The sequence below is a fragment of the Vipera ursinii genome (genome assembly GCF_947247035.1).
Source record: "Vipera ursinii genome assembly, chromosome: 2".
NCBI classification, from domain to species: domain Eukaryota; kingdom Metazoa; phylum Chordata; class Lepidosauria; order Squamata; family Viperidae; genus Vipera; species Vipera ursinii.
This window is the reverse complement of record NC_139513.1, coordinates 260,032,626-260,053,577: the sequence shown is the minus strand read 5'-3', so window position 1 is coordinate 260,053,577 and position 20,952 is coordinate 260,032,626. Positions and strand designations below refer to the sequence as shown.

Sequence of the window (20,952 nt, the reverse complement as noted above, 5' to 3'; positions counted from 1 at the left end):
TGGCGGGGTAACACACAACAACCAAGGGAGAGGAATTACACCAGTTTGGGGGAGGGGTAAGGGGTGATATGTATTCATCTGTTAATTGTTATTAACTGTTAGTTATGTTACATCAAGTTATGAAATGGTTTGAAACGCTACGTGAGGTAAATCACCATTGACAGATAAGCACGCGGCAATTTGACAGCTGTCAAATTGCCGGTAGCAACTACGCAGGCGCCACGTTGACAGCTCCACACGCGGACCCGAGCTGTCAGAAACCGACGCAGACGATTGGCCCATCCGGCGAGCGGGAAAACAGCGGGTCCAGGATTGGAGGAACCAACGGACAGCGGGCTATAAAAGGGAGCTGTAACCCCACTGCCTTGCCTTGGTGTACCTCAATAAATCTAAGTAGCCGAGCCAGCTGTCTCCGCGTAATCCTTGACCTACGTATCAACCAGAAAAGGTTTTATAAAACCCAGCTCAAGGCCTAGGACTGGGGCAACGGCACGCGTGCCTGCAGAGAAGGCTCTGTGTGCCACCTGTAGCACGCATGCTATAGGTTCGCCACCACAGCCCTATACCATTTCAGACAAATGGTTGTCCAGTCTCTTCTTAAAAACTTCCAGTGTTGGAGCATTCACCGCTTCTGGAGGCATGTTTCCACTGGTTAATTGTTCTAACTGTCAGGGAGTTTCTCATTAGTTCTAGGTTGCTTCTCTCTTTGATTAGTTTCCATCCATTGCTTCTTGTCGTGCCTTCAGGCGCTTTGGAGAATAGCTTGACTCTCTCTTCCTTGTGGCATTTCAAAGACCATTAAAAAGTTTTTTTTAAATCAGATCAGTATGAAGTAGTTTCTCTGAAGGTGGCCAAATTCTGTTATGCTGCATGTAAAATTAGGCAAACTTGTAACTGCCCACTGTTAATCCACTACCCATCACAATATATTATTCTGTCTTTATTTTTATTTTTTACTATTACTGTTGTTTTTAATGCTTTTATTTGTAATGATGGTCTGTGACCATAGTAAATTTTGATTTACTTTTAAATTCACTCTTTAGGTACAGAGCTTTATGCGTGGTTGGTTGTGTAGAAGAAAATGGAAGACAATTGTCCAAGATTATATTTGTTCTCCACATGCAGAAAGTATGCGAAAAAGAAACCAGATAGCTTTCAACATGGTTGAGGCAGAATCTGAATATGTGCATCAACTTTATATCCTTGTGAATTGTTTTCTAAGGCCCTTAAGAATGGCTGCAAGTTCAAAGAAACCACCTATTAGTCATGATGATGTTAGCAGCATCTTCCTTAACAGGTATTATTGGATACATTTTTAAAAACTCATTCCAATATGATTGCATGAAATTGTTTTCTATCAGTCTGCCTGACTTTGATTTATAGTACTAAAAATCTGTACAATGTGTAGCATATGATTGCATTTAATTTTTAGAATTTTGACATTGAAAACTCTTACTTCCTTTCTCTTTTGGGTTGCAGGGGAAGACTAGATGAATTCCAGTTTTTCACCCCTAATTGCAGTAGCTTCATTGGAACAAAATGGAAAACTGATTTATGTTGATATTTTCAAGATTAAATTGAATAACATATGGCCTTGAATATTATAAAACTAGTGGACAGATAATCCAAATGGCTGCATCAAAGTCAAATGGTGCATCTATGGACTCTTTGATATCCTTGCCAATCATACCAATTAGGATAGAAGCTGCAAGAAGATAAACTTCTGCTGGGCTTCTCAGCCTAGCAAATTTAGGTGTTTTAGTTTCACTTTCAGCTCTTTAAATAACTTAAGTTTGGGAGTTTTGTGTAGCTGATGTGCATGTATTTGCAACATTTAACTGATCAGATTGGCTTAGAATTTAGTGGTTCCAAAATTGTCACTCCCCATTCACAGAATGCCCAATCTGGGGATATTCTGCCTACCGCTATTAAAAGAGATACAGATGCTACTTGATAATCATCCTCATTTTGTGCCTAAATTAGAACTCTGTACAGGTTTCTTCTTGTTGATTCTGTTTATTGTGTATTTAATCTTTTTTCTTTTGTAAACCGTCCAGAGATAATGTCCAAGTTGGGCAGCTGTATAAATTCTTTAAGTAAATATAGTTAAATAAAAATATTGTTTATTATTTCAAAACTATGGACAAATACTCTGTAATTTTATATATTTTTAAAGTTCTAACTCACTGCATCCCAAAGGTTTTGGGGTGGCAATAGCCTGTTTGATAGTCATTTCATGATATGTGCTGATAATTTCAAATAATATATTTTACACAGATTTTTAATTTTTGTTTTATTTTGTCAACTCTTATTTCTCTCCAGTGAAACTATAATGTTCCTTCATGAAATATTTCATCAAGGATTAAAAGCAAGAATAGCAAACTGGCCTACCTTAATTTTAGGTAACATTGTGTGTTGGTTTCTGTGTTTAAAGAGTAGTATTATATTGTTTTATTTGAAAGTTAAGCTTTTTTTTAAGTTTTCTTTCAGTAAGTTTTTTTATTTGCCCTGTGAGATAAATTTAGAAACTTGCAGTGTCCACCTGTGTATTCTTTGTTCCAAAAGGTGTAACAATGTTAGGAAGATGCACTGTATTTCATTACTTTGATATAAAGTTTATAGCTTTTTTTTTCTTCAGTCAGAAATTTGGTTTTTAAAAAAAATAATAATTATATTACAGGCAGAAATAAGACAAATGTGATTTTCCTGTCATTTGAAGTTCTGTCCTAGCATGAGATATACTTACAAAGAGGCTTCATGTTAAACTTATTAATATAGATAAAACTATATCAAATCACTTAAAGTTCTCAGAAGAACTCCTGAGCTGTCAAATTGTGACAGTATTGGAGGCAAGTTTAATAAAGTTTTTGCCTTCCTTTTTAACACCTGTAATTATACAATGCTACAAATAGAATTAATTTGGTTTAAACTTTTTATTTCTGTGAAGGAAAAGGAATGACTGCAAAAATCTTTTTGTCTTTGTAGCTGATTTATTTGATATTCTTTTACCAATGCTGAATATATATCAAGAATTTGTTAGAAACCACCAGTATAGCCTACAGGTGCTGGCAAACTGCAAGCAGAACAGAGATTTTGACAAACTCTTAAAGCAATATGAATCCAACACTGCATGTGAAGGCAGAATGCTTGAAACATTCCTTACCTACCCTATGTTTCAGGTAATTTTACTGCTTGCATTATTTTTATTATCATCCTAATGACTTTTGCTGTCAAATAATCTTTCCCAAATGATGTTGTTAGAAAGAGTAGCTAACCTGGACTCACTAAACTGAAGAAAATTGCTATAGTATAAATTTTTGTATTTTATTCAATCACGAGAGATACTGTATTACAGTCTTTTGTAAGATTGGTCAGATATTTCATAGGCATTAGTATTTTGTTGTTTATTATTTTTCAATCATAAATTTGCAGTGATGTATTTTTACATTATAGTTAATTTTTATCTATGAAAATTAAAATATTTGGGAGGATACCCAAATGGCACTGTAAAACTGCAGGAATGCACATCTAAGCCCATCTAAGTATGCATAGAAGTCACAATCCACTTAGGGAATGAAGACTGCATCAGCTATGTATGCTGTTGATGCCATGGTACTCTGGTTAAAAAGGATTGTTAAGCCCAAATAAGAGAAATATGTAAACTGGTCCTGGATAGCACCCTGGCTGGAAGAAAAGCTTTCAAAATACTTCTGCTGATATGCTGTGCCCATTGCAGCATGCTTTCAGAACTTGCTGTGGCTTTCTGCAGCTACAGATTATTCCACTTCAAATAATTATATGGCAGCTACTGTTATTAACTCATGAAAAATCTGCTACCAAAGTCCTAGCTTGGACATTAAGACTAACAGTGACAGCTGTCAAATAATCACTTAGGAGGAGAAAAATAAAGGTTCATTTTGGTGAAAACAGCTGGGATGGAGGGAGTTCATCCCTATCAAGAAAACCTGTCACTACAATTTCATTGGAAAATAGCCTTCCCTCCCCCTCCAGCAATTTAAGTGAAGCAACTTTTATTTTTCTATGTGACAGCTGCCCTCAGCATAGTTAATGAAAGCAGCAACTCCCCTAAAGCAGCTTATTAGAGCTTTAATAGCTGCCCTGATACTCCACACATATCTGAAGCCAGGTCAAAGATTAAAGATTAATCTGTTTCACTTTGGATGACTTTGGGGAAAAAACCAATTCAATTTAAGATTTAGAAACAAATGCATGCTATGTTCATATTACTCTCACTGAATTAGAATTGCTATTTTAAAGTAATTTTTTGGACTCTGAAGACTCCTGTGCTGAGCCAAGGATTCAGTGGCCTCAACGACCTCTTCCTACTCTATAATTCTATTTTCTGATTTCTGAAATAGTAAATGCTATTTTTTTAGATTGTATTGTATTGTACTGTAAGAAAATCCAAGATAGAAAACATATGTTATAATTAATTATACATTTAAAAAGCATTACTGATCAATATTTTCAATCCTTTAGATTCCTAGATATATTATCACCCTTCATGAACTTCTAGCTCATACACCACATGAACATGTGGAAAGGAAGAGCCTTGAGTTTGCTAAATCGAAACTGGAAGAACTTTCAAGGTTTGACTGCTTTTTGTTCTCAATATATACATCTAGAACAGAAGTTATAATATGTAAAATCAGATATATATTTTTTAAATTGGACTTGTATATTTTATTTATTATGTTTTTATAAGGCCAGGCTCCAAAAGAATAGTAGCTCAAAGTAACGTCTATAAAGACACAACAATCAAAACAAATTCAACAATATATCTAAACAATTTCCACTGGTGCTGAATCCCATTGGAGACTATTCCAGGTCAAAGACTCTACAAAACAGCACTCTTAATAGCTCTCCATTGGAGAAATATACCAACTGACTTTCTGGGAGGAGAATATTTGAAATTGAAAGAACTGCAGTAGAGAAACCCTGTTCCCATTCCCTTTAAAACGTCAAGTAGGAGGAACTTTAAATATTAGCTTATGGCATGAACTTATAGGGCAGGTTGGTTTTTCTTCAAAGAGGCAGTTCTGGAGAGACCTGGGAGCCAAGTCATGAAAGCTTTTGAAATGTACCCAAATCCTATCAGAAGCCAATGCAGGCCTACAGACTTAGTGAAGTATAGTTATATGATTGTTACCCATTGAGAAGTGGACTGTCACATCTTTCACTAATTATAGTTTCCAAGTAGTCCTTAAAAGCTCATGTCACATGTAAAGAACATTGTAGTAATCCAGTTTACAGCCTTCAGTAATTAAAATCAGATAGTTTTTGAAAAAAAGAACTTAGTCTTCCCAGTGTTCAATTTAAATTAATTTTATCACATCCATATTCACACAGGTCAATATCTCCATCTCAGCTTGGAACAGTGTAATTGAATGTCTTCAATATACTTAAGATATATTGGTTCATCCTAACCAATGGATAATCTTTCCTAGCAATTTCAGATAAACAATGAAAAGCAGGGGGCTATCATAACAGAAAATTCACTGATTTGACCTCTCTTTCATCCCTGTCTGGAATGGCCCACTTAGGAAAGGGTAGAAACATGGCAAATCAGTCTGTCCAGTTTCTTCTTAAAAACTTCCAGTGTTGGAGCATTCACCGTTGGAGGCAGGTTGTTCCACTGGTTAATTGTTCTAATTGTCAGGAAGTTTCTCCTTAGTTCTAGGTTGCTTCTCTCCTTGACTTGTTTCCATCCATTGCTTCTTGTCCTGCTTTCAGGTGCTTTGGAGAATAGCTTGGCTCCCTCTTCTTTATGGCAGCCCCTGAGATATTGCAACACTGCTAGACATACCCAATGTCAGCAACTGTTCTCTATACGTTTTAGCCTCCAGTCCCCTAATCATCTTTGTTGCTCTTCTCTGTACTCTTTCTAGAGTCTCAACATCTTTTTTACATTATGGTGACCAAAATTGGATGTAATATTCTAAGTGTGGCCTTACCAAGGCATTATAAAGTGGTATTAATACTTCACGTGATCTTGATTCTATCCCTCTGTTAATGCAGCCTAGCACTGTGTTGGCTTTTTGGCAGCTGCAGCACACTGCTGGCTCATTTTTAAGTGATTGTCCACTAGAACTCCAAGATCCCTCTCACAGTTACTACTATTGAGCAAGGAACCACATATACTATACCTGCACATTTGGTTTTTCTTGCCTAAATGTAGAACCTGATGGAGGGTATTGCATACCACCAAGAAAAAGTAACAAGAGAGGGCTGCATTCCTATCTAGGCCATGACAAAAAGCTCTATAAGATGGATCAGTTCAAGTTTCATCCTGTGCCCACATCTGAACCAAACTGAAAGGGATTCAAACAATTTGCTTCTTTGGGGATACATTGCAGCTTACATGCCACTTCCTTGCCAATTACTTTACCCCAAAATAGAAAGATGGGCACAAGATGAAGCTTGAACAACAGCTTGGGGGACAAATCATTTTGTCTGCTTTTCCCCAACTAGAAGCAGGTAACTTTAAAGTAGATCATGATGGTGTATCCCATCAATGCAGTAAGAGCAGAGGTTACTAAAGCTTTGAAGCTTTTACTGCCAATGTGTAGAGTTGAATGTGAGCTCTTACAGGTATTCATTCAGATTTATTGGGATCTTCTTCCACTGGCATGCTAGGCATTTATCCTGCCATTTCATCTCCTGGATCTTTTCAGTAAAATGAAGAGCTCCACAGGGGTGGCAGATAGTAAGAGGCTGCTGAGGACAAATACATGTATGACCCTGGTTGTCTCTGAATTCCAGATTTAAAAGTAGCATTTCATGGAACTATCTGTCAGATTGCTGGAAAAATCGATACGTGCCTATTGGAATCCATCTGGATCCAAAAGGTATCTGGACATGCTGCCTCAATCAGGCCTCTGACCTGTGGAGGTCACAGGATATGATTGGGAGGAGCTATACAGAAAGTGATCTGACTATGACAAAATTAGAATGTCATCTTTTTTTCAAATAACAAGCCAAGTGCTTTGAGTTGGATAGAAAATGTAATGTTTGATTTAAGCTTAACATTGCCTGGTATGTGCCCATAGTTGCAAAAGAGGTCATGAACTAAACTTTCCCAGACTGTCCTGCCCCTAGATGTGGACACTGAAATCCACCAGAATCAGAATTTCCAATTAATTATTGTATATCAGCCCTACAAGGTAGACCAGATCAAGAAACAGATGCCATGTAAAATTACTTTTATTAAAATAACTGTACCAACAGAAACTAGCAAGTTTCTGAATGTGCATTCTCTTCTCCCTCTTTTATCTTCATGTGAATTGCCGGGGGGGGGGGCACCTTCTTTAGGCATTTTCATAAATCTTTTATCTTTGTATGGGCTTAAGCCATATGTATCTGTTTGTTGCCATGGTAACAGATCTTCCCTGCCTCTGTCAAAGCCATTCTGTATGGTCTTTATATTATCATTCTTGTACTGCTTTTTAAAATTTATTGGTTACTTGTTTGTTGATTGTATGCTATCCAGGGTTGCAATTTTTAGTCTAGGTCAGACATGTCAAACACAAGGCCCGGGGGCCGGATCCGGCCCGTGAAGTGGTTTCATGCAGCCCGCGAAGCCATCCTGGAAACAGTGAGGGAACGGCCCCCACTGTCTTGGCCCTGGCCCAGAGACCCTCCTCCTGCCAGAGACCCTCAGATCTGTCTCACTCCTGCCCAGGCCCCCATAGGCACCCTTGATGCCAACAATGTAGAGCTGGCCACGCCCACCCAGTAGGCCATATGCATTCTAGCCATGCCCACCCAGTAGGGCACGCCCACCCAGGCCACACCCACCCGGCCCCTTGAGGGCAACCGCAATGCTGATGCGGCCCTCATTGAAATTGAGTTTGACACCCCTGGTCTAGGTGGTGAAATGCAAAAGGGGGGGGCGCTTTTACCAGAGTTTGCCTTACACCAAGATTATTAGCAGTTTGCCCAGGGTCAAGGGTGAAGATTCTGAAGAAATTATTGGTTATCCCTACTTCCCTATGATTCCTGTCATATATTTTTTGATCTCTCACACTTGGGACCTGTCTATCCATCTGTCCAAAAGAACTCTTGCCCTCAAATTCCCCATGGCTTAAAGCATGATCTGGAGAGCATAAGAATCTAAAAAAAACACATGCATTTCCAACTACCCAAGTGAATTGCAATCTTAGCCAGCAATGGGATAGATAACTGACCAAAACTATTCTTATAAGACTAGTGAACAATTTAGTGGGGCTGTTGTGAGAGACAGTCCTCTCCCCATGTTGGTATAATAAATGAAATAATATGTTTTAAATTGTTCCCCAGTTGGGGAAATTTGTTAAGGGAAGTTCCAAAGTAAAATAGCTTGAAAAACAGGAACAGCAATTGCTAACGAAAGAGGCAATTAACTATTCAGTGTGCTGGTATGGAGGAGATCTTGATGTGATTGATTGTCAGGGGAGATAATAGACAAACTTTGTCAAGGATAGCAGTCCACTTCGACCAAACAAATTTCAGTTATGATACACATAGACAGTCTTATGCTGGCCATATAGTTCATCCAAGCTGTTCTTTCTTTACAAATTTATAACTAGATAACTGATTTTTTGCCCTCTCATTTACAATAGAATAATGCACGATGAAGTGAGTGATACAGAAAATATACGGAAAAATCTTGCAATAGAAAGAATGATAGTAGAAGGTTGTGACATATTATTGGACACCAGCCAGACTTTTATACGACAAGGTAAGACCAATAAATTTAACATGCATGTATTGATTATGCAGTTATAGAATATGAAGGGAAAATGAAATTGAAAACAATAGAGTTTATGTTGGCATCACTGGGAAGTATAAGATGCAAAATACCTGTTTTTGACATCTGCACATCTATATATTTGTAATTTCCGGGCTGCTGTTGAGCCCTACCTCTGTGCTGTTTTTTTTCCAGGAGACATGAAAAACAGCACTATAATAATAAAGCACCCATGGGAAAGTCACACACACAGTGACCGGACTATCATCTTCAATGGACCAGAAATTATCTCCAGCACCATGGAAAATAGTTCTGTCTGGCCGATAGATGTTGCAATCCCAAATGATGCCAACATTCGGGCAAAAGCACAGGAGAAACTTGAAGTACTTGAAGCTTTGTCAAATGGCGGAGCGATTGTGAGGAATGAAAAAAGTTGTTTGTTATTCCCATTTTTCATTTGTACTTCTAGAACAGCTCAGACAGATATAATTTGATTTCTTTTTAAATTAAAATCATTCACAGTGTCAGAGTTTTAAAACCATAGTGTGAAATATCTTGGGATTTGCCTCAGTTCTGCCAATTGGAAGATCTCTCTGTAGTCCTTGTGGAAGCTTACCAAATGTTCTAAAACATTATTTATATAACTGTGGTGGGAACTGCTATCATATATGCTAATTGTGTACTTAATTCTCTGAATTCTCCTTCTTATGAGATTCTAATACTGTTCGTATAAAGAAGTGGTAGCAGAAGTATAAAGAATGGGTTTTTATAGACTTGTTTTATTATTCTTGTTTTAACTTGGGCATTGATTTAATTGTCTTTTAATTTTTGTATTGTCATTTATATTTATGCCCTGTGAACCGCCCTGAGTCCCTTGGGAGAAGGGCGGTATAGAAATCTCAATAAATTAAATTAAATTAAATTAAATTAGAACCCTTCAAGGAATTAAGAGACAACTTTAAGCAGATAATAACAGAAATACTAGAGGAAGACATATCTGGCTGGCTGAAATCATGGAGAGGAGCAATCACTGTAACCTATTTATTGCACATTTGTGCTACAGAAAATGCTGAAGCAATGTATGGTTGCTTTGTGTTTGTACTTTATAGAATGAAATGACGGCCACAATCTAATGGTTTGCCTTAAGAGACCCCAAAGCCATTTGCCCATCTCTAATGGAATGTTTTCTTTGAAAAACAGATTCCAACATCGGATATAAGCTGTTGATTTAATGTCTCTATGTTCCTAAGGAGTTCATTGTTTGTAACGTTGGCAGTGGAGATGGAGAAAATGTTTAAATTACCCAGTGGGAAATGCATGGCAGAATTTCCTCAAACAGGAAATTTTATAGATATATTTGATTGGATTCTTTTTTTTCCAAAGAGAATTTCTACAGAAAGCTAACGCAGATTTCCAAATTTATATAAAAATTCCAGATTATTGTAGTAGAAAACAATTCTCCAAATAATATAGAAAATAGATTTAGATTAATGTGGTATGTTCTGCTAGGGAATGTAGGAAAGGAGAAAAATAAATAGAAGAAAAGAACAGATTTTTTTATGGATACTATGAATGACTGGAAGAATTTTAGATGTCTATAATTTGATGTTAAGGTGCCGGTGTTTTAAATAATCTTGTTTCCATCCACACAACTTCTAAATGTTGGTATTAAAGTAAATCCTTCAAATCAGTGTTTTCCTTGTATTTTCTGTCCATGAATTGAAAATGAAATAGCTATAAAACAGAAAAGTTTGAGTCATGGCAGTGGTATAAAAGAGTATATTTTAGTATTAGGATTCATTCACTTATACTTAATATTTTTATGATGAGTACTTTCTTTTATGAAGTGTGGAAAAGGACTTATTCTACAAGATGAACAAATAATATAAATAAAACAATTCTAATTAAATGCCAATACTGCAGGTTTTATCTGGTCATATTATCAAGATTTCCCTGTGGTACTTGGCAGAGTTTTTTAGTGTTTGTCAGTAAATCTATATGAATTACTTAAAAAAAACCTTCCAAGGTTTTATTACAAAGCATCTGTATCATATGTGTGCCTACTCAGTTTTGGATAACTGTATTCTTGGGAAATAATTCTGACAGCGTGGAATTAAATAAATTTATTAATGATGTCTTGATCTTTTTTATGTTTGTGAGGGGATTATGCTTGAAATATTGAAAACTAAAAATGGTTTTGTTGTATGTAGACTTCAAAAAGGCAAGTGAATTTTATTAATGTTAAACCACTACATGGGTAAACCTTATAGAAGTATGCTAATATATATGACTCTAAATGCTGTGTATTATATTATATTTTGGTGTATTAATATGTATTCACTGCCTGTTTACATTTGTGCCTACACACACACACACACACACACACACACACACACACACACACACACACCCTATAAACTTCATCACACAGAGAGCTAAATCTTCAGATTTGATTTGGTATTTTTGTCCGCCTATTGGGTCCTTCCAGAGGATCTGGGATAGGCAGATATGGAGGGAATGGGACAACTTGCCACAGCCAACTCACTGAGGCTAACTTGCCATGATCAACTTGCCACAGCCAACTTGCCGTGGGATAACTCAATTTAACAATTCTATTTAATTATTTAAAATAAATTAAAAATTATTTTAATTTTTACCATTCACATTTCATTCTGTCCTTCCTTTTGCATCCTTTCTTTAATGATTCTTTTTCATCATTTCTTTGATATTAATGTAACTTTTGTCTTGCAATGAGTTGTCCCACTGCGAGTTGGCCATGGCAAATAGTCTGGCAGTGAGTTGGCCATGGTGAGTTGGCTATGGCGAGTTGGCTGTGGTGAGTTGGCCATGGCGAGTTGGCTGCAATGAGTTGGCTGTGGCAATTTGTCATAGACCCAATATGGATGTTTGATGGTGTTACAGATATCACCACAGAATGTAAGCTGTTCCAAATAAAGCTGCCTTTTGCAATTGACTAATGGTGAATGATGTTTAAGTGGTGCTGATGATATTTAAGTGGTGCTCCATTTGTTTTGGGATTGCACCCATGGCGCCTATTACTACTATTTCTACCTTTTTTTGCCATAGTCATTCTATTTCTACTTACACATGTTTGTATGTTGATATTTTCTCCAGTTCTTTCTCTTCAATTCTGTTGTTTCCAGGTATTGCCACATCCACTAGCCAGACTTTTTTGTCTTTCTTATCAACAATTGTTAAGTCTGTGGTGTTATATAGCTGGTGCCTGTCTGTCTGAATTCTAAAGTCTCAGAGCACTTTAGCTTATTCATTTTCTATTACTTTCTCTATTTTATAGACCCACCAGTTCTTTGTCGCAGGCAGATAGTATTTCTTGCAAATCTTCCAATGCACCATTGTTGCTACTTTGTCGTGCCATTGTTTGTAGTCAGTCTGGGCAATCTAGTTACAGCAGCTAGCCAGTTGATCCACTGTTTCTTCAGCTTCTTTGTAAAGGTGGCACTTGCTGTCTGTTGCTGTCTTCTCACTTTATATGCATTTGTTCTTAAGGCTTGGTCTTGTGCATCCAGAATTAACTCCTGTGTCTCTTTATTCAACTTTCCTGCTCTTAGCCATTGCCAGTTCTTGCTATTATCTGTTTCCCCTGCTATTTTTTTTAATGTACTGGCCATATAATGCTTTGTCTTCCCACGCCTCTTTTCTGTTCTTCATTTGGTCTTTCTTGTAGGCCAGTTTGGTCTCTCCTGTACTCAGTAGGCCTTCCTGGTATACTAGCTTCAGTGCATCTTCTTCATTATCCTTCAGTTATTCTTCTAATGCCCCTTTTTCTTCTTCAACCATCTGATGTATTTGCAACATTCCATACCCACCTATTTTCCTTGGTAAGTAGAGTCTATCAACATTGTTGCATGGATGAAGTACATGATTCATTGTCATTATTTTAAAAACTTTTCCAGGGTTTTATTACAAAGCATCCTTATCAGATGCTTTGGATAACTGGGTACTTGGGAAATATTTCTGACAGCATGGAATTAAATAAGTTTATTGATGATGTCTTGATCTTTTTTATGTTTGTGAGGGGATTATGCTTGAAATATTTAAAGCTAAAAAAGCTCTGTTGTACATAGACTACAAAAAGGCAAGTGAATTTTATTAATATCTTTATTATCTAATATTATTTAATATCTTTATTAAATCACTAATCATGGGTAATCTTTATAGAACTATGCTAATATGTATGACTCTTAATGTTGTGTGTTAATTGTATTATATTTTGGTATATTAATATGTATTCACTGCATGTTTACTTTTGTGCCTATGCATATACACACAATATGTTATAATTATTATCGCTGTAATCCCGAATCAATCATTAAAGGTTATGGAGTAGAATCTACTACATTCATCCAGTGTGGGTTGGTAAATAGATTTGTTTGACTTCCTAGTCTGGGGCTGAGAGACTAAGTCACCCAGGTGGTTTCTGTGACTAAAGGAAAACTGGAATCTGGGTCTCCCAACTGCTAGTCCAGCACCTTAAGTATTAAATCACACTGGTAACCTCTGTTATTTTCCCTTTCTCTCTCTTTTTCTCTCACGCATACACACAATAACTTTAAAAGTATCAAAATATGTTTATTTGGAATCAAGTTTCATTAAGGACCTCATTTAAATGGGGCTCATGAAAAAGATTTACCTCTGAATTTTACTATTACAGTGAGTCTTCTTTAAAAGGTCAGTTTGTATCTTGCAAATTGTGACCTATTGTATAGAAAGAACGTATTTTTACATTATATGGTTGGTGTCCACATTAAAATACTTTCATAATTGGCTTCATATGAATGTATTTGTTGAGATCCAGTATCTTGTGTAAATAGATCCCACAAAGATGTGTATTGTCTTGGGTCAGTTTTATTTATTTGTCTAAAAATTTGAAATTCAATAAATTATAGTATAGCAAAATTACATTTAGTGTATTATATTGCTCATATTGACTCATATTTTTAGAATTCTGTGTTGTTACCCAAAAGAAAATCACCAATATTGTTTTCTCACAGCCACTTTAAAAAAGTAAATCCTAGAATACTTGTAATTCAAGTTTGTGTTTGCTTTCTGTATTTAAAAGAATGTCTCAGTGCTGTATACTTAAAAGATTGCTATTTCCAATTCTAAGTAAACCTGATTAATTTGGATGAAAGGGCTACAAACTTCAGAGGAATTTACATTACAATAAATGAATATGTTAAGTATGTAATTCAACTTTATCTCAGGTATATTTTAATATCAGTGATTTCATTTAGATTTAACCTCACATAAGTATTATGTCATTGCATCTATTTAATATTTTAGAGATAGGTTTGTAGCCTCATAAGCTACATTTTTTATTCTTGGTTTGTTGAACACACATTATTTGCCTTGTTTATCTGTTAGAATAATCCATGAATGGGTATATCTCTAAACCCAAGCAAACCACATTTGAAGACCCTTGATTCAGCATGTGAACACAGTGATATAGTGGATATCGTCTTAGATTGGAGAGACTTGGTTTTAATCTTCAGTTAACCTGAAGTTTACATAATGCCTGGAATAAATCTGTGTTTGCACATAACCAAATTACTCTTTTTATAGCATTGTGAGAATAAATTGGGATTAATATTTATATTTCTTTAACCATCCATCTTCTTTATTTTATTTAAGTTTGTTTCATATTTAAATATAAAATGTTGCATCTGTTTACAAAAAAATATAATAATACAAATTATATAGCACAATTATAAAACCAAAATACAACTACTGTATTTCTAGCATGTAGCAAAATATCAATAAATTCTGAAAATAGAAAAATGCAGTTTAATAAAGAATTATATGCATAATTTTGTATCCTAACCTTATAATATGTACTTAAATATTGAAGAATGAAATCAGATCATATCTGTGGACTTCTGTTTGCAAATCCAGACTTTTTCCTCTTCTGTTCTGTTTTTGCTTCTACTGCTGGTTAAACCTGAGACTTAAAACCCTTTTAGAAATATATAAAAGAAATATGTATTAATTAGTCACAGTGTGTTAGCACTCTTTTAATACGCTGTTCTCCAAATATATTGACATTACAACTTCCAGAATACTCAGCCACTATTAGTTGGTTGAGGATGCTTAGAGGAGCGTGTATTATATCTTATTCCTTCCATTGGTTGGTAAATGAGCTTTATATATTATAAGAGAAAATTGTCCTCAGCAAAGGACAAGGTAAGTTTTGTTACTGGACCTTGGGTTTCAAGTTATAGTTCTACATAAGGAATATATTACAGTCTTGTGCATTATTATATTTGATAACTTGAATTGATTTCACGATTGCAGCCAAATATTTTATGGAAAGATTTATATGGTCATCTAAATTTGTCATTTAGTTGGCTACAGATGTATGACACTGAATTTATTGTAAACCATAAAAAAATAAGAATTATTTATGTGTATTATATGTTTACAGAGTATTATTTGCTTTTCTGCTTACCAGGAACTCTTATTCAAGTCCCATCAGTTGAGAGGGGAAAACTTAGTAAAGTTCGCCTGGGATCATTGTCTTTGAAAAAAGAAGGAGAAAGGCAATGTTTTCTATTTACAAAGCACTTTTTAATTTGTACAAGGAGCTCTGGAGGAAAGTTGCATCTACTTAAGGTACATACTTTTGTAACAAAAATTATGACTAGTATAGTGAATTGTAGAACATATAATAAAATAAAATATATAATTGTTCTGATTAATTGCAGTAAAATAATATAAATCTTTGCAAAAAGAAGACTACACCCAAGCAATCAGAGCTTTCAGTTATAATTTTAACATGTTTAAGGGGTCTTTTTGTATTTATATATGATGGTTTATTTTATCTGAATAATTCTAGACCAAAATTCCTTTATTTTGATTGTTTTTAAAATAAATATTATAAAGTGAATGTATAGTTCAGAAAATAATTAAAATATTTTCTAAAGAATCAGGTGGATTATCATGCATTTCCACATCTCTGCCTTCCTAAGTTAAATATCTTCCAGCAGGTAATTCAAAATTACCACCTGGCATTGAAATTCTGCTTCTTCCTTTAATGTTTTTCTCTAATCACCTTTCTCCTTTTAATATGTCATTTTGTATTTTCATTATTTGTGATGGAATGTGCATGTGGGGAAGCAGTGGAAGCGAGGGTTGGCAGCACAGAGCTTTCCCAGGAAGGAGGCAATATATTCCATCAGAGAGAAGCCCACATTAAGAGGCTGCCATACCCTAGTTCAGTGCTGGCAAACCTATGGCATGCGTACCAGAGGCGGCACTTGGAGACCTCTCTGTAGGCAAACATGCCATTGCCCCAGCCCCACGGCTCTCTCCTCACCAGCAGCCCCCCCGGAGGAGAGTTGCCCCTGGGTGCGGCCCGCACGGAACAGTGCAGCTGGGCAGCAGGGACAGGACTCCGCCCTCATGCCCCATCGTGTGTAGATGATGCTGCAGGGTGTGGGCAGAGGGTGTGGATGCCATGGCACTGCAGGGCCACCTGGGCAATCTGCAGCAGGCCACGAAGGTGGTGGGTGGAGCAGGCAGGGGGTGGAGCAGACGGGGTGGAGCGGGGGCAGGATGGGGGTGGTGGGGTGGGTTTTGGGTACTCGGTCTCTAAAAGGTTCGCCATCACTGCCCTAGTTCCTCTCAGGATATATTTATTCAGGTAGAGAGTTATAGCTTTTATACATTGGCAAATTCTGTCCATTTGGTGTAAGCAAATAAAGGATTGGACTCCATTGGATTTTGCTGTTTCAGGGCTGGATCTGACATCCTTTTGGTTTTGACAAGTTTTTTTCAATTATTTTATAGAACATTTAAATATAATATAGAATTTCTAGTATAGCTTTATATTACAGAATATTTCTGGAATTGCAATATTAATACATTTAGATAAAGATATGTTGTAATTTCTATTTAAATATAGTTCTTATTTTGTCAAAACATTGCTTCTGCTGTATTGAAATACTGTAGTTTTTATTAATCTTATAAGTAAAATTATTTTTTGGTTGAACTGGGATAACACAGAATTGTTTTAATTGAAAAAAGGAGGTCCATGCATTTCCACATTCTTTGCTGGAAATAATAATGTTCTCTGTACTTAATTTAAGAAACTCATCTAGTTATTGGAATAATGCCTTATACCATGTACAGTATAGAAACTAGTCCTCCTGTATGCATGAAGCCAGTTAGGTGATTTTGAGCCATTTCATCTCTCTGAGACCTAGGAAGAAAGCAGTGGCAAACTGTTTCTGAAAACGTTGCCAGGAAAAGTGCAGGGACTTGTCCAGTCAGTTGTCAGGAGTTGAAACTGACTTGAAAGTTCTCAATCCCTTTTCCCCACCACCACCACACACAATGTCCTCACACCACACACCGTGTCCACTTAGAAGTATATTGAATGAGGTTTACTCTAGGTTTGTATTCATGGATTGTACTTTACATTATATAATTTTATATACTTTTAAACTGAAGAATGGTGAAATAGGTTTCTGAAAAAAATGCAATTTATGTCTCTAGGCAGGAGGTGTCCTTTCATTAATAGAATGCACACTGATTGAGGAAACTGATATGAATGATGATGAATGTAAGTTCTGTCAAATTGTTTTATGGAGTTGTAAAATTTTCTTTAAAAAATAGCATTTTTTTTCACTTAATGAAATTAGTATAAACAGAGAGAGTGTTTATAATAAAAATTTTGATTCAAGAAATAGAAACTGTATGTATATATGTGTTAATTTATTTATCACTATACCAGACTGGAAACTGAGAGGCTCTGAATTTTAGTCCTACCTTAAGGACAAAGCCAGCCAGTTGACTTTGGCCAGTCACTATGTCTCAGTTTTAGGCAGAAGGCAATGGCAATCCAAAATCCCAAGGGTGCTTTTTCAGGAGGCAACTGGACTTTCCTGCTTTGCTTTGAAGAACTTTCACTTCTCATCCAAGAAGCTTCTTCAAATCTGACTGGATGGCAGGGAATGGAAGGATTTATATTCCTTGTAGACAGCTGATCATTTGTATTTTTTAGAGAGTCGTTAAGGCCACCTGGAGATTTGTCTGTGTCCTCAGGGTCACCTGAGTACTGAGTGTGTAGAGCCTTCCATTCCCCACCAATAAAAATTAGGAGTCAGTTTATACCTCTATTTTGCTTGCTCTGCTATGATGATTAGCACAGAGTAGGCTCTGAATTAGGTGTCTTGTCAATTAAAAGTCAATGCTGTATTGTCATAATAGAGTCAGATGTATATATTTTACCTCAGGTGAATAGGTTTTAACTGGAACACATAATTTAATTTTTCATTTGCTTAATTATAAATTCTATGAGCCAAAAATATTTTACATTTGCATGAGTCTGCAGTGTTTAAAAATATCACTGGTCAAAGATACTAAATTTGAAATTTGAATTTTGGCCATATCTATACATCACTATGGAAAGTACTTGTCTCTGCACTGTGATATAATCTAGGTTCTGCATTTCAACCTCTAATTGCCAAATTCTGTTTCTCTTTCAACCATGAAGCGAAAGGTTCTGGGCAAGTATTTGGGCACCTTGATTTCAGAATTGTGGTAGATCCTGCAGGTGCACCTCCATTTACAGTGGTCCTTTTAGCCCCTTCGCAGCAGGAAAAAGCAGCATGGACCAGTGACATTAGTCAGGTAATCGGTTGGGGGGGGAATACTGCCTAATTCATTCAGCACATTAATGTTGTCTTGGAGCTCATTATAAAATGTATGAATTATTAACAGAATATAACTGTTTAATTGCTTTGAATGTGGTGTTGGTGAATGAGTGGCATGCTGACATAGCAAGTAAAAGTAAAGATTTCCCCTGTCCAGTCATGTCTGACTCTAGGAGGTGGTACTCATCTCTGTTTCCTAGCCAAGGGAGTCAGCATTGTCCAAAGACTCTTCTGTGGTCATGTGGCCAGCATGACTGTACATTGAGACACATAGAACACTGTTACCTTTCCACCAAAGTGATACCTAGTTATCTACTTGCATGCTTTAGAACTGCTAAGTTGGCAGCAGCTGGGAGAAGTATGTGAGCTCATCCTATCACATGGGATGCCAACCTTCCAGTCTACAAGCTAAGTTTCTTACCCACTAGGCCACTGCGCCCCCCCCACTAGGCCACCGCACCCCCATTGTCATAGCAACTAGTGTCCTGCATTTGGAGTGGAAAATTCTTAATTTAAATCGTTATTCATCTGTGAAGCCAGTTAAGTGACTTTGGGCTGCTACTGTTTCCCAGCATTAAATATTAGCAATTTGAATAATATACACAAATAATGAGCTGTCATAAGTTGTGACTATATCCTGTGGATAGCCTTGTTAGGCCAAAACAGGAAAGAGAGAGATAATTAGCAAGGCATATTCAAATGACTTGACAAATATTTAATACACACACACACACACACACACACACACACACACACACAAAGAGCAAGTGATAGAAGAGGAATGTAGCATAAAATAAGACTTTCTTAAGTTTCAGTAGTTGGTTTCTAAATACCATGAAAAAAACAAGCCCCAATTTTCCTATGAATTGTTTTCACACAGAGATCATTTTCATTTTATTTAATAGCTTAGCTTAGAACTGTGAATCGCTATGCTGACTGACGATTCAGTTGGAAGAGTATCAGATTGGAAAAAGCTTGTCTTTAGTTTTTATGCACAAAGTCATTGCGTGCAGATGTCATTAGTTTCCTTTTCCAGAATTCTTTAAAAATCTATTGTATCTGCACATTTTCACCTGCATGGAACTGTTCCTACACACAGAAAAAGTTTCCAAAGAAAATTGAATTGAAGGTTGAAGAGAATTGAAAGTGGCCAAATCTGGATATTCTGGAACGGCCTTTATTTTTGATTTTATGTTACAACTGTACCAAGTCTATGTCCTTGATTGCATGGATTCATTGTGTTAATTGTAAAATAGTTAAAAGTAAATAGGTTCTGGCAATGAAAATAAGAAAATGGAACAGTAGCTTGGAAGGGTCACTATGCAAGATTATACTGCACTTAGATACTATATATGTTTATATATTTTAAATAGTATAGAAGATTTTGTATAGAACTGCCAAGAACTGAGTACAAAAATAGTTCATAGATGGAATACAGATTATATTCACATAACTGCCAATACATATTTCATGGTGTTTCTACAAAAATAATATTTTTTTTCAGTTAAAGTTGCAAAACTTACATTAGTTGCTGAGATCAGCTCAGCTGATCTGAATTTATCTGATAGTAAAGGAAAAACCAACAAACCAGCATTCATTTTTCTCTCTCCATGCAATGGTAACTGGATTATAATTACAGCTAATTGGTATATTATGCAATTAAACTTTTAATTGCAGATTAAATTTGTCTGTCATTATTTAATGGGACTTAAATTAAAGGGCAAAGCTCTGAGGCCACATGGTTATATATTCTCGTTTACCTTCTGTGTGCTAAATTTGAAAAAAACAAACTAGAGTTGACTGTTTCCTGCCAACTATTTTATTGTATTAGGAACAATAGCAGAAAAATATTATTTATTTTATAGATTTAAAAATGTATGACTCTATTTGGTTGTGTGTGTTTTATGCAATAAAGAAGTTAAAACAATAAAATATGTATATCCAGAAAAGCCATGTGAAACAACATAATAGAATCTTACAAAGGCTCTCCCACCACCCTATCCTAGGGCTTAGGACAGGGGTGTCAAACTGCCGGTCCGTGGGCTGGATGCCTCATGCCGAAACTGTGCTCACCCCGTTGCCGGCAATGGAAAAAAACTCACGATACATTGCGACACATCACGTGACGTTGCGAGTTTGACACCCTTGGCTTAGGAGAACAGCAAGGTTTTCAGTGCCTTTTGGAACATTATCAGCGTGATAGCCCAGGGAGCGCTAAGGCAATGCTACTGCAAAAAGTAGGAGTCACATCTTCTAGGCCCCAAAAGGTGACATTGTTTAATTGACAGGTCCCAAAGCACAGCCACTTTGATGTAGTTTACTGGATGAGTAGTCACTATTAAAAACAGGCAATCCCTCAAATAACCAGACCCTATGCCATCAAGGCCTTTAAAAATAATAACCAACCACCAGCCTTTCAAGGTAAACTAGTATAGGAAAGCAAAGTCATGTATATTTATAATTATAATAAAGTATATAAAATTTATAATTATTTATAATTTATAATTA

The 20,952-nt window shown here is 36.1% G+C and overlaps 1 protein-coding gene across 1 annotated transcript in view; it reads left to right on the top strand.

The window, feature by feature from the left end:
• Positions 1-20,952, top strand: part of RASGRF2 (Ras protein specific guanine nucleotide releasing factor 2) — a gene marked incomplete at its 5' end in the record, with an annotated part of 128,325 nt that overhangs the window by 51,659 nt on the left and 55,714 nt on the right. The window contains 8 exons of the mRNA XM_083357247.1: positions 1,044-1,297; positions 2,323-2,402; positions 2,986-3,179; positions 4,501-4,610; positions 8,622-8,740; positions 15,240-15,400; positions 17,285-17,351; positions 18,285-18,421. Of these exons, the coding sequence (XP_083213373.1) occupies positions 1,044-1,297; positions 2,323-2,402; positions 2,986-3,179; positions 4,501-4,610; positions 8,622-8,740; positions 15,240-15,400; positions 17,285-17,351; positions 18,285-18,421 (1,122 nt within the window). The remainder of the gene's footprint in view (positions 1-1,043; positions 1,298-2,322; positions 2,403-2,985; positions 3,180-4,500; positions 4,611-8,621; positions 8,741-15,239; positions 15,401-17,284; positions 17,352-18,284; positions 18,422-20,952) is intronic.